Source organism: Saccopteryx bilineata, chromosome 5, assembly GCF_036850765.1.
Source record: "Saccopteryx bilineata isolate mSacBil1 chromosome 5, mSacBil1_pri_phased_curated, whole genome shotgun sequence".
Taxonomy (NCBI): domain Eukaryota; kingdom Metazoa; phylum Chordata; class Mammalia; order Chiroptera; family Emballonuridae; genus Saccopteryx; species Saccopteryx bilineata.
In genome coordinates, this window is record NC_089494.1 from 45,041,582 (window position 1) to 45,054,398 (window position 12,817).

The window sequence follows — 12,817 nt, forward strand, 5'->3', positions numbered from 1 at the left end:
CTGGTGGTGCCTTTTTCCCCCGCCACTACTTTCGTTTTCCAGCGCAGAGTCCGCGGAGAGGTGCCGCCGCACCCGGAACAACAACCGTCTGGTCTCAGTCACAGCGGGGGTGAACGCCGCGCCTTCGCCCTTCGCTGTTCGACCCAGCGCGCAGAGTGAGTGAGCGTGAGGTTCCAGGTGCCAGGGTGGGTGCCCCTGGATCGGTTCTGTCGGGGCGGGATAGCGGGCTGCCGGGAGAGGACCGACTTTGCAGTGCTGATAGGTGAATCCGTCATCCCGGAAAGAACGTGTCCAGAGTATCCCAGGTGCTGTTCTCGGGGACGGCACGGTTGCCCCTGCCAGTCCTGTTCTGGCAATAAAAATGTTTTGTGAAATGCAGCTATCCTCCCCATAATACTGCCTCTCCTCATTACCTTCACGATTCCCTCCTTCCCACCCCTTTCCACCAGTCACGTTTTCTAATTTTGGCAAAAAGTTTTCATTTGCCATGTTCCTCCCTTGAAGAGCTTTCTAGGCTAGAAGTTTGCATCCTGTGCATGCAAACCCAGTAGTCTGGACACCTGAAGTGCTGTGTGTAGCTGCTGTTTAGGTTGAATCCTCAGCCCCTCGTTGGGGCATAAGGTGAAAGGTCAGTGAATGTTCATGGAAATGAATGAATGACTACATGACTTTGGAACTTAATTGTGTGTCCGTGTTTAAAGATAAAGGAGCTTAACATAAAACTGATATTTCCTTCCTGCAAACCCCCAACTAATACAATTAGTCTTAAACTTTTCTGACTAGTAACCAAGAGTTTGGGGGTAGATACATAGGTGTATGGTTAATTGGGCTTTGGGTGTTGTTTGTATAGGTTGGAGAGGTTCTTTTTATGGGATGGAAATAAAACTTGAGCTTCCAGTGTAAGCCAGTATGTAACCATTACTTAATGAGGATGCAGACTCAAACTTTTTGGACTATAATGTGGTTTGCCCTTTACTTTCTATTGCAATCTAAAATATACTAGATTTTCAGTTCAACAAACTATTATTGAATGCATTATTTGTGTGGGACACTGTCCAAGGAGCGGAGGATTTTTTTTGAAAGGTTTGTCTGTAGTTTTTTTCTTTTAAAAATATTGTTTATTGATTTTAGAGAGATAAGGGAAAGAGAAACAGATGGAAACACAGATCTGTTCCTGTGTATGCCCTGACCTGGGACTAAACATGCAACCCTTGTGTATTGGGATAACACTCTAACCAACTGAGCTATCTGGCCAGGACAGCAGAGGATTTTTTTAAGGCATGGCCCCCACCCTGGCCAGGTTGCTCAATTGACTGGAGACTCATCCTGATATGCTATGGTTGCGGGTTCAATTCCCAGTCAGAACACATGTAAGAATCAAACAGTGAATACATATATGAGTGAAACAACAAATTGAGGTCTTTCTCTCTCTAAAATCAATCAGTAAATTAAAAAAGAAAAAAGGCATGGTCCCTGCAACTCTGGAGTTTACATCATGCAGAGGAGACATCACAGAGCTTTATAAGGATGATAGGGACTGACACTTTAATAAAGGTACAAAATGCAATGAGTACAAGTCAAAGAAAGCATGATCGTCTCTGGTAAGGCTCAGACAGTTTTATGGAAGAAGGGGTATTTGTACCTACCTTTGAATACTGGTAGCATTTATTTATTTATTTATTTATTTATTTATTTATTTATTACAGAGACAGGGAGAGAGTCAGAGAGAGGGATAGACAGGGACAGACAGACAGGAACAGAGAGAGATGAGAAGCATCAATCATTAGTTTTCCATTGCACGTTGCAACACCTTAGTTGTTCATTGATTGCTTTCTCATATGTGCCTTGACCGTGGGCCTTCAGCAGACCGAGTAACCCCTTGCTGGAGCCAGCGACCTTGGGTTCAAGCTGGTGGGCTTTTGCTCAAACCAGATGAGCCTGCACTCAAACTGGCGACCTCAGGGGCTCGAACCTGGGTTCTCTGCATCCCAGTCCGACGCTCTATCCACTGCGCCACCGTCTGGTCAGGCTGAATACCAGTAACATTTAGAGAGGTACCAGTTTGTGGGGAGACTATTTTCAAGGGTGAGTGATAACTAGAGCGAAGCAGAAATGTTGAGCATAGCCAAAAACCCAGAGATAATTTCGTGAATAGGTTGCTTTGTTAATAGATAAAAATAAGGTCAGTATGGAAATCAGTGTAAGAATGGGCAAACTAGCGATTTTGAGCAAAAGAGTGATGTGACCTAACTTGTGGGCAGCAGAAGGCTGATTGCAAAATAATGTTGGAGGCAGGGAGGTAGGAGATCTTGGAAGGACCTCTTAGAGAGGAAAGAGTCAGCCTGATAGTTGGGATTTGAGCCGGGTAATTGAGGGATGGTCATGCCAATCCCTGTGTTAGTAACACATTTGGTAAGAAGATAAGGTGGATTCTGATTTTGTTCGCGTGAATTTTATTGATTGATCGCATCTGTGTTAGTTCATCTAGTCTTAACAACCACCCTGTTGAAAGGGAAGTGAGTTGCCCGAGGTCACTTGCTTAACAGGAGCTATTGCAGCCACGCTGGCAGACACTTGGGCCGGCATACTTGCTTTCGGCACATCCTTATTAGACACCGAACAGGAAAGGAGAGAACCGCACATTTTAAGTCTTTTACTCAGGTACAATAAATTTGAAGTGAAAATCAAATTGCTACAGAGAGTGTGCCGAAAGAGTGGGCTTGGGTCCTTTTCTACTGGTATTCGTGATAGTAACTAGCTTTGTATTCCTGCCACATCTAGTGGTGGGATTCAGATACTTAACAACCGGTTTTCTGCCCTGATAACTGCTTTAAGTATAAAAAAACCGATATGCCGAAAAGTAGTTTATTATTTCATGCACTTAATACTTAAATAAGAACAATAAAAGAGGTACACAAAACTAGATTATGTTAGAAGAGTTTTAAAATATCAATGAAAAAATATCAAATAATACCTGACAAAAGCCAATAAAACTGTTAATTAAGGTATTTCCATATTGCTTCTTGATTGTTGTCCTTACTTGCAGTTTTTCTCACCTATGGATGAAATGAACATTACTAGGGGCGCCTAGAATACGCTGTTGTGCTGATGAACGTTAAAAGAGAGTAAAGAATGTCAGTTTGTGATTTCCGCACTGGGTGGCTGCCCAGGCACCCACCTTAGAGAGAACCCTGGTTACAAGTGCCACTTCAACAACCGGTTCACCGAACTCAACAAAAAATAAGGTGTCGATCTGCCGAACAAATGCAAACTGGCTGAATCCCACCACTGATCATATATCCTTATCTCCCTTTAGAAGGAAATTTGTGGAGTAGATGTGACTTCATGCCTGCACACGTGTGCTTGCCAGCTAGCGTGCATACATTCTTCCAGCCCCTGCTTGAAAATCCAGATCCCTTCCTCAGAGGCCTGATAGGACAGCATTCACTTCTGTCCTCTCTGAATACTGTCAGATGTGCCTGAGTATATCCTTCATCATGCCATGGTGATGGGAGGCTCTTCTTTTTCCTAATGAATGTTGAGACTTCCTTAAATTAGGTTTTGGTTTTAATTTTTAATCATTAGATTTGCTGTATAAAAATTGATCTATAATTACCCAAAAAGACAGTATTACTCCATTCTTTTCAAAGAACATTTAATGATATTTCAATCTTTTAGAAGTTACTATTGAGATTTAATACATTTTGTGCCAGATTTATTTTTATAATTGTCAAAGAAAATATCTATCTTTTAAAAGCTAAAAAACAAAAAATAACTCTTTTACCCTATGAATCATAAAATATAAAATACTAGTTTAAAATTCTTTGACTTAAAATTATGAATGTACTGTAATTTGTAAGTGAGCAATTTGGGGAGTATAACACTATATCCAAAAGCAAATATAAATGTTTCTATTTAGTTGTTTTATAAAAGTGCAGATTCATTTAAAAGGCATATTTATTTAACAACTACTATATGCTCAGCACTGTTCTGGAGGTAGAGCAGTGAACCAAACCCCCAGAAAAGTTTTTTCTTCATGTGGGGAAAACAGACAATAATTAAAAGAAAAAAGAAAAATATATGAGCCCTGGCTGGTTGGCTCAGTGGTAGAGTGTTGGCTCGGCATGTGGATGTCCTGGGTTTGATTTTCTGCCAGGGCGCACAGAAGTGCCCATCTGCTTCTCCACGCTTCCACTTCCCACTTCTCTCTCTCTCTCTCTCTCTCTCTCTCTATCTCTCTCTCTCTCTTCCACTCTTGCAGCCATGGCTCAATTCGTTAGAGCTCATCGGCCCCAGGCGCTGAGGATGGCTCCATGGATCCTCTGCCTCAGGTGCTAAAAACTGCACAGTTGCAAGCATGGCCCCAGATGGGCAGAGCATCGACCTCAGTTGGGGGTTGCTGGGTGGAACCCGGTTGGGGCCCATGTAGGAGTCTGTCTTCTTATCTCTCCTCTTACTTGGAAAAGAAGAAAAATAAAATAAGTGGTTGGTTAGATGTTGGTAAGCGCTATGGAGAAAAATGCATCAGGAAGAGGGATAGGGATAGTCTTTCCCAGGTGAGAGGAGGTGTCTGTTTAAATAAAGTGTCCAAGAAAAGGCTTCCTTGATAAGTTGACATTTAATCAAAGACCTAAAGGTATGTTTCCTGGAAAATAAAAAAATACCCTAAAACTGGATTTCAAAAACAGGCTTTGGAACATAGAAACTATGGAAACAGTATATAGTTCAGAGACAAATAGTGTTTTGCAGTAAGCAAGGTATTTAAAATATGCACAATGCTAAATATGCTTTCCTGGGAGCTGTGGACTTCCATTTGTGATCTGTTCTGTTTTCCTATAGGATGTCCCAGTGGTATGAGCTTCAGCAGCTTGACTCCAAATTCCTGGAGCAGGTTCACCAGCTGTATGATGACAGCTTTCCCATGGAAATCAGACAGTACCTGGCACAGTGGCTAGAAAAACAAGACTGGTAAGCAAAACTCACTTAACAGTGGAGGAAGTTTTTCTATGCTTTTACAGTTTTTTTTCATTGATTTGAGAGACAGAGTGAGAGGAAGTGAGTGGGGAAGGGAGAGGAAGAGTGAGAAAGAGAGAGAGAGAGAAGCATCAACTCACTGTTCCACTTAGTTGTTCCATTTAATGTGCACTCATTGATTGCTTCTAATAAGTGCCCTGACTGGGGGTTGAACCCGGAACCTAAGTATGGTGGGATGATGCTTTATCCATTGAGCCACCTGGCTAGGGCCATTTCTGTGCTTCTTTTTTATTTTTTATTTTTTTTATTTTTCTGAAGCTGGAAACGGGGAGAGACAGTCAGACAGACTCCCGCGTGCGCCCGACTGGGATCCACCCGGCACGCCCACCAGGGGCGATGCTCTGCCCCTCCGGGGCGTCGCTCTGCTGTGACCAGAGCCACTCTAGCGACTGGGGCAGAGGCCAAGGAGCCATCCCCAGCGCCCGGGCCATCTTTGCTCCAATGGAGCCTTGGCTACAGGAGGGGAAGAGAGAGACAGAGAGGAAGGAGGGGAGGGGGGTGGAGAAGCAAATGGGCGCTTCTCCTATGTGCCCTGGCCGGGAATCGAACCCGGTCCCCGCACGCCAGGCTGACGCTCTACCGCTGAGCCAACCGGCCAGGGCCCATTTCTGTGCTTTTAAAATAACTTGTTGATTAAGTGACTTGGAGCCACCGTCATCAGTGGCCACTGGGATTGATTATCTGTTACAGAAGAGTGCTGTTTTGAAAAATGGCGTGTGTCTCTATAAAGCTAAATACGTTAGTTGTTGAGTACTTTTATGTAGTTTTGTCAATTTAATTATGGTTTATGCGTTAGATATTGCTGATACCAATTATTTTCCAAGTTAGGATCCAGGCCATAGAAAGAAGTAAGTTAAAAGAAATAATTAAAGCTAAGTTATGGTAAAATACTGATTAGATATAGGAAGAAGTAATAGCATTCAGGGAATATGTCTTAAAACTGATATATGTTCTATTTTAAAATGTATTGCTTGCTAACTGCAGATATTTTTAATGTTCGGAAAGTGTTTGACATAGAAAATGAAGTTCCCTATTGACTTTTCCCCTCTAGAGATGATCACCATTAACAGTTTTTGGTGTTTTTTTTGTATTTTTCTGATGCTGGAAACGGGGAGAGACAGTCAGACAGACTCCCGCATGTGCCCGACCAGGATCCACCCGGCACGCCCACCAGGGGCGATGCTCTGCCCACCAGGGGGCGATGCTCTGCCCCTCCGGGGGGTCGCTCTGCCGCGACCAGAGCCACTCTAGCGCCTGGGGCAGAGGCCAAGGAGCCATCCCCAGCGCCCGGGCCATCTTTGCTCCAATGGAGCCTTGGCTGCCAGAGGGGAAGAGAGAGACAGAGAGGAAGGAGGGGGTGGGGGTGGAGAAGCAAATGGGCGCTTCTCCTATGTGCCCTAGCCGGGAATCGAACCCGGGTCCCCCGCATGCCAGGCTGACGCTCTACCGCTGAGCCAACCGGCCAGGGCCTACCATGAACAGTTTTGTGCACAATCTTGGAGTTCTAGAATTTTTCATGCTAACTGTATATAATAGAAATATTGTACAAACTGCTACTAAAAGCAATGTCAGTTTCAAAAGAAGGAAATAAACCTTAAAATTACTTAAAATTTTTAAAAACACTTAAAATTATTTTTAATAATTTTAGCATGGAAAGCAATGATTATTTTGTCTGTTTAAAATAGTACCTAAAACAAATGTATAAATTTTAAATCTAGGGAACATGCTGCCAATGATGTTTCATTTGCCACTATCCGTTTTCATGACCTCCTGTCACAGCTGGACGATCAATACAGTCGCTTTTCTTTGGAAAATAATTTTTTGTTGCAGCATAACATAAGGAAAAGCAAGCGGAATCTTCAGGTATGACCTGGTTTTGTGTTTTAGTGTGAGTGTTCCCATGTTTACATAAGAGAGTTTTTGTTGTTTTTCTTCAGTCAGCAAATACTATTGAGCACAAACTCATTGGTATTTAGAAAAGTTACAGGGACTATAAATAAAACCTCTTTGTGTGTCTGATATATTATAACATACGTAAAATAAAATGTCAGGTCATTTTATAAACACATAAGGAGTTTTTTTTTTTTGTTTTTTTTTTGTATTTTTCTGAAGCTGGAAACGGGGAGAGACAGTCAGACAGACTCCCGCATGCGCCCGACCGGGATCCACCCGGCACGCCCACCAGGGGCGATGCTCTGCCCACCAGGGAGCGATGCTCTGCCCCTCCGGGGGGTCGCTCTGCCGCGACCAGAGCCACTCTAGCGCCTGGGGCAGAGGCCAAGGAGCCATCCCCAGCGCCCGGGCCATCTTTGCTCCAATGGAGCCTTGGCTGCGGGAGGGGAAGAGAGAGACAGAGAGGAAGGAGTGGGGGGGTGGAGAAGCAAACAGGCGCTTCTCCTATGTGCCCTGGCCGGGAATCGAACCCGGGTCCCCCGCACGCCAGGCTGACGCTCTACCGCTGAGCCAACCGGCCAGGGCACATAAGGAGTTTTTAATTTTAAGTGTATCACTTGTTAGGCTTTAGTAATTCTGAGAAAAATGTGATGCTATAATTTTGTTTTACTGAAAATTGTCAATATTTCAGCCTAATAAAAAGGGTTACACTTTAAGAGCAGTGAGTTGCAGTAACACGTCACAGCTCAAAGGGACTGCAGTGATGAGTTTGCTCAAAGCCTTAGTGTACAGGTGGAGAATGATACAGAAAGCTTTGACATCCCCAAAGCCCAGGAGGCATTGGGGAATTGGAACGAGGCACCCTTGCCCTCACCCTTGCCTTCCTTCTGGTGAAGTTGCCGTGCAAGGGAAGGTCAAAGGGAGTTCCACGCAGGAGAGAGTATGCTGCAGAGTTTTGGGATTACTTCACAGTACTCCCAGCATTCCTTAAGTCTGGCTACCATATTTGTTTCTGAATTAATGGAACTTTCCTGTTTTAATGGAAGTGAGCACTATTGTTTTGTTGTGGTCACAACACAACCGATTTATTTAACTTAGATAATTAAAAGCTTGTTTTATCCTCTATGAATGTATCTAGGATTTTATAATATGAGTTAGTAGGGAAGTCAGATTAACTTTACAAAATATTGTTCTCTTATAGACTGTGCTTGAATGTACCTGGTATAAAAAGCCATGATTGCCAGTATTTTCCGAACTAGTTTTGACAAGAAAATCAGGAAAACTGAGAAGAATATCTTTGGTCTAATTCCAAGCAGAGAACAACAGATAAATTATTTGGGAAATATCATGGATACTTTTTGTATCATTTTTGCTATTTCAGGATCCTAATAAAAGATAATGGGGCTCAAGAGCAATAGAAATTAAAGAAAAAATATTATTGGGACCATGTACAAAATTACTTGCTTTTTAAATCAAGAAGTAATTGAGGTACCTTTACTTAATTGGAAAGTTAGGGTGGTTTTTGTCATAATTTGTGAAAAGAATATTTTGATTTTACCAAAAATAACAGAATTTAATAAACGTGAGTGAATATGAACAAGTTCCTCTCAATTTATAATACACAGTGGCTTAAACATTCTGATATTTATTTTTGTTCACACAACCTGTACGTAGGATAATTTTCAGGAAGACCCAATACAGATGTCGATGATCATCTATAACTGTCTGAAAGAGGAAAGAAAAATCCTGGAAAATGCCAAGAGATTCAATCAGGTACTTTTTTTTTCCTAATTGAACACTGAAGATAATAATGAAATAAAAATTCATTTATTTATCCAACAAATATTGTTGAGGTCCTGTTCAAAGCAGTGGTGGCTAGTCCTCTGATTTCATAACCCCAAGAAGTAGGGAAAAATCAGAAATAGAGATTTTACAGACCCAGGCTTCATGAAAACACCCTAATCTAATAGAAGCCAATCTAATGGAGAGAAACAACAAATAAACACAATTCTTTCAGACAGTAATAATTTCTATGAAGATAAAACAGGATACTATGTAGACTGTAATGGAATATCTGGGGATTGGGTTGTTTCTCTAGATCAGGGTCAGGGAACTTTGAGGTGCTGGGCAGGAAAGGAGGCCGGCAGACGGTTAGTGGGCTGTTACCACAGACCACGGGTGGGGAGGTGGCAGGACATGCAGTAGAGTGGGCAGAAGGGGACAGATTCAGGTTATGTTATGGACATGGTACCTACAGGGCTTATCCTGAATGATCAGATGTGGGAGCAAGGGAAAGTGAAAACTCCAGGATGACTCTGATTTGTGACTTGTGTTGCTTAGAAATACTGTTTATTGAGCTGAGGAAAACTGAGAGGCAGGCTTTTTGCAGGGCACAGTACGGGTTTTTTTTTGTTTTTGTTTTTATTTTTTGTATTTTTCTGAAGCTGGAAACGGGGAGAGACAGTCATACAGACTCCCGCATGTGCCCGACCGGGATCCACCCGGCACGCCCACCAGGGAGCGATGTTCTGCCCCTCCGGGGCGTCGCTCTGTTGCGACCAGAGCCACTCTAGCGCTTGGGGCAGAGGCCAAGGAGCCATCCCCAGCGCCCGGGCCATCTTTGCTCCAATGGAGCCTTGGCTGCGGGAGGGGAAGAGAGAGACAGAGAGGAAGGAGAGGGGAAGAGGTGGAGAAGCAGACAGGCGCCTCTCCTGTGTGCCCTGGCCGGGAATCGAACCCGGGACTTCTGCACACCAGGCCGACGCTCTACCACTGAGCCAACCGGCCAGGGCCTACAGTAGGTTTTTGGAGGACAAGAGGTTGATGAGAAAATCAAGATATTTGTTTTAAGTAGGCTTGTGATACCCGTTAAATTTCTAAGACACCCAAACAGTGAACGAGACAGAGTTATACAAGTAGGAGATTTTTTACCATGATTTTGTTAAATCGTATACAGACCTTCCTGGTGATCAAGGTCCAGCAGTCTTTGGAAGTTGCCGTGGCATGTCTTCATTTCTTTCTTGAGTGTTGGGGCGGGGTGGGAACAGCCCAGCAGGCAGACAGTTGTGAAACCACTGTGGTCTGGGCTGTTCTGGCAGAGACAATTCCAGTATGAGGTGGAGAATGCCAGAGTATACAGTGGTTTGTCCGTGTGCATTTCACTAACAAAGGACGAACAAAGCGAACTGTGCGATGGTGGGAGAGAGTGAGAGAATTTGAGCAGTGGTGGTGAATGCTATGCTCCGTGCACTTCCTGACCATCTGCCCAGTCCTGCCGGGCATTTTGTGCTTGTCTCCCTGTCACACTGAACGCACCTTGCTGCACTAAGCATTTAAAGATAGGTATTATTTTTTTCTGAACTCAAGCTGACTAGTTCTACTAGTACCCAGCCTAGTGAACAAAAGTATTTATCGATATTGGAAGAAAAACTGACTGTATTGTCTCCGAAGAGAGGTATGCCTGTCTTGGGATGCACCTGGGATATTTACAGCAGGAAATTTTTATTATGTGGGATTTTCATCTTAAAAGCACTGTGGGGTGGGCCCCTGTGTATCACAAATAGACTTGAGAGGATAGCCAAAGAGACGGGCAGAAGAGCAAACTCCACTGTGGCACCCAACTGCTGCTCTCTCATATTTGGCCCCGAGGCCCAGAGTTGTCCCAGGAGGCAGAGTAGATCATTTCTTCTCTCCCAGATCAGCCCCATCTCCTGAGTATGCGTCAGGTCCTGATGGCTTGTCAGCTTTCGAGCCCCTCTTCCCAAATGTCGGTAAGCCGGGGAGAGGTCCCTCTTAAAACCTCTGAGAGGACACCTGAATTACCAGTGAACACCTGTGAGGAAGCTTAGTTGACTGCCCAGCTGAGAAAAGGAAGCCTTCTTGGGGTCTTGAATGGCTGAGGATGTCAGGAAACAGAAAAGGCACCATAGGGTTCTTCGCCATTTCCCATTTTGTTGAGGTTAATAATATGTCTTCTAGTTATACTGATGTATGTACGCATGGAATGATATGATGTATTTTCTTCAAAATAATCTAATTTGGGGGCCAGAGGGAGATTTTAGATGAAACGAGAGTGTCTGTGATAATTGATAATTATTAAAACCATGTGACAGTACATAGGGGTTCTTTTTTTTTTTTTTTTTTTTTAATTTATTCATTTTAGAGAGGAGAGGGAGAGACAGAGAGAGAGAAGGGAGGGAGGAGCTGGAAGCATCAACTCCCATATGTGCCTTGACCAGGCAAGCTCAGGGTTTTGAACCGGCGACCTCAGCACTTCCAGGTCAATGCTTTATCCCACTGCGCCACCACAGGTCAGGCAGGGTTCTTTTTTTTAAATGTTTATTTTATTGACTTGAGAGAGAGAGACAGGAACATCAATCTGTTCATGTATGTGCCCTGACCAGGGGTCGAAGCAGCAACCTTAGCACTTCAGGATGATTCTCCAACCAACTGAGCTGTCCAGCCAGGGCTACATAGGGATTCAAGAAATTCAAGTGAAAACATGCAAAATTCAGAGCCAGTTGAGAGCATTTAAAGAGCACAGAATTGTGTAGAAATGTTGAGATAGGAAATATTATTTCCATTTTTGTTTAATAGAAAGAGTTTTTGGAAAACACGTTTAAGAGAAAATGCATTATATTATTATACACAAGTACTTTTTAGTAGATTATACATTATAGCACACTAAGATTCTTTCTTTTCCTTTCTTGTGGTAAAAAAGCTAATTTTATCAGTAGGCAAATTCAGGTCTGTAGGGTTCACCACAGGGGGTGGGGTCATTTCCTTCAGGTTGGAGGGAAAGCGGTGAAGTGGATCTGGGCTTCCCTTGGCTGTTCCATCACCATGGCCTTGAGTGACGCTAGAGATACTGTGTGCTGAGTGCTTATGTTTTAGGTCCTGTCCTCAGTGCTTTGTAAACATTATTTCATTCTAATAAATGTTTTCAAAACCATTGTTGAAGGCAGGTATTCTTATTCTCATTTTATGGGTGAGAAAACTAAGGTTTAGAGGTCAATTACTTTGCTCAAGGCTACAGAACTAATGCGTTTTGGAACTTAAACTTATAATCGTCTGACTCTAAAAACCATTCATTAGAGAAGGCATTTAACCTCATTGCAGTTTCCTGACTTATGAGATGGGCTAGGAGGGCATTCTGACTGGGACTTCCGACACCCATTAGGTGCCTGTCACATATACCCTTCCTTAGACAGCTGTTCATTCAGTGGAAGAGAACAGCCTCCCTAAGTAGAGGATTTTTCTTTTGTCTGGGATGTGTAAGTAACCAAGTCTAATCAAAACCCTCCAAACAAGGTCTCTAGAGGTGTTAAGTGTAAAATGAGAAAATAGAAGTAGATGATGGCTAAGTTCCCTTCCAACTTTAACGTTTGATGTTTCTGTGGTTTCCTGATGTTTCCTGATTTGTCAGAAAGTTAAAAAGTTAAGACTCATCCTGGAAGTAGTATCAGAGTCATAGTCACCTTAGTGATATTATTATTATTATTTTTAAGTACTTGATGGTGAGCTACAGCTTAGCCACCACTTAACAAGTGGGAGTGTGGTAGAGGGATGGAGCAGGCACTGAGAAGGAGGAGTAAGAGAATCCCAAAGGCTTTAGTAGATTGGATAGACTACTGCTTAAGTTTGAAGCAGGAGGTTTTATACACCTCTGCCTCAGTCACCAGATGTTTTCCACCGAGCATATCCTAATGTGTCAACAGGGAGTGCAGTAGATGAAACGCAGCTGCATTCTTTCCACCATGATCGTTTATACCCCTCTTCACTAAGCTAACCCTTGATAGTTTAGGGAGAAAGATGAAGTCAGGATTCTGCAGTAGGTGAAGTGTCCTAGCTATTAACAGCCCATATGACATGGTGTCCGCATCCAGCTGGC

At 43.2% G+C, this 12,817-nt stretch overlaps 1 protein-coding gene across 3 annotated transcripts in view; it reads left to right on the top strand.

The window, feature by feature from the left end:
- Positions 1 to 35: 35 nt before the first annotated feature.
- Positions 36 to 12,817, top strand: part of STAT1 (signal transducer and activator of transcription 1) — a 46,167-nt gene continuing 33,385 nt past the window's right edge. For 2 of the 3 annotated variants that reach the window (XM_066278888.1, XM_066278890.1), the window contains exons 1-4: positions 36 to 155; positions 4,840 to 4,968; positions 6,753 to 6,897; positions 8,602 to 8,700. In XM_066278888.1, coding sequence (XP_066134985.1) covers positions 4,841 to 4,968; positions 6,753 to 6,897; positions 8,602 to 8,700 — 372 coding nt within the window. In that variant the 5' untranslated portion in view covers positions 36 to 155; position 4,840. Of the gene's footprint in view, positions 186 to 4,839; positions 4,969 to 6,752; positions 6,898 to 8,601; positions 8,701 to 12,817 lie in introns of all 3 variants that reach the window. The other variant, XM_066278889.1, reaches the window with a different exon arrangement.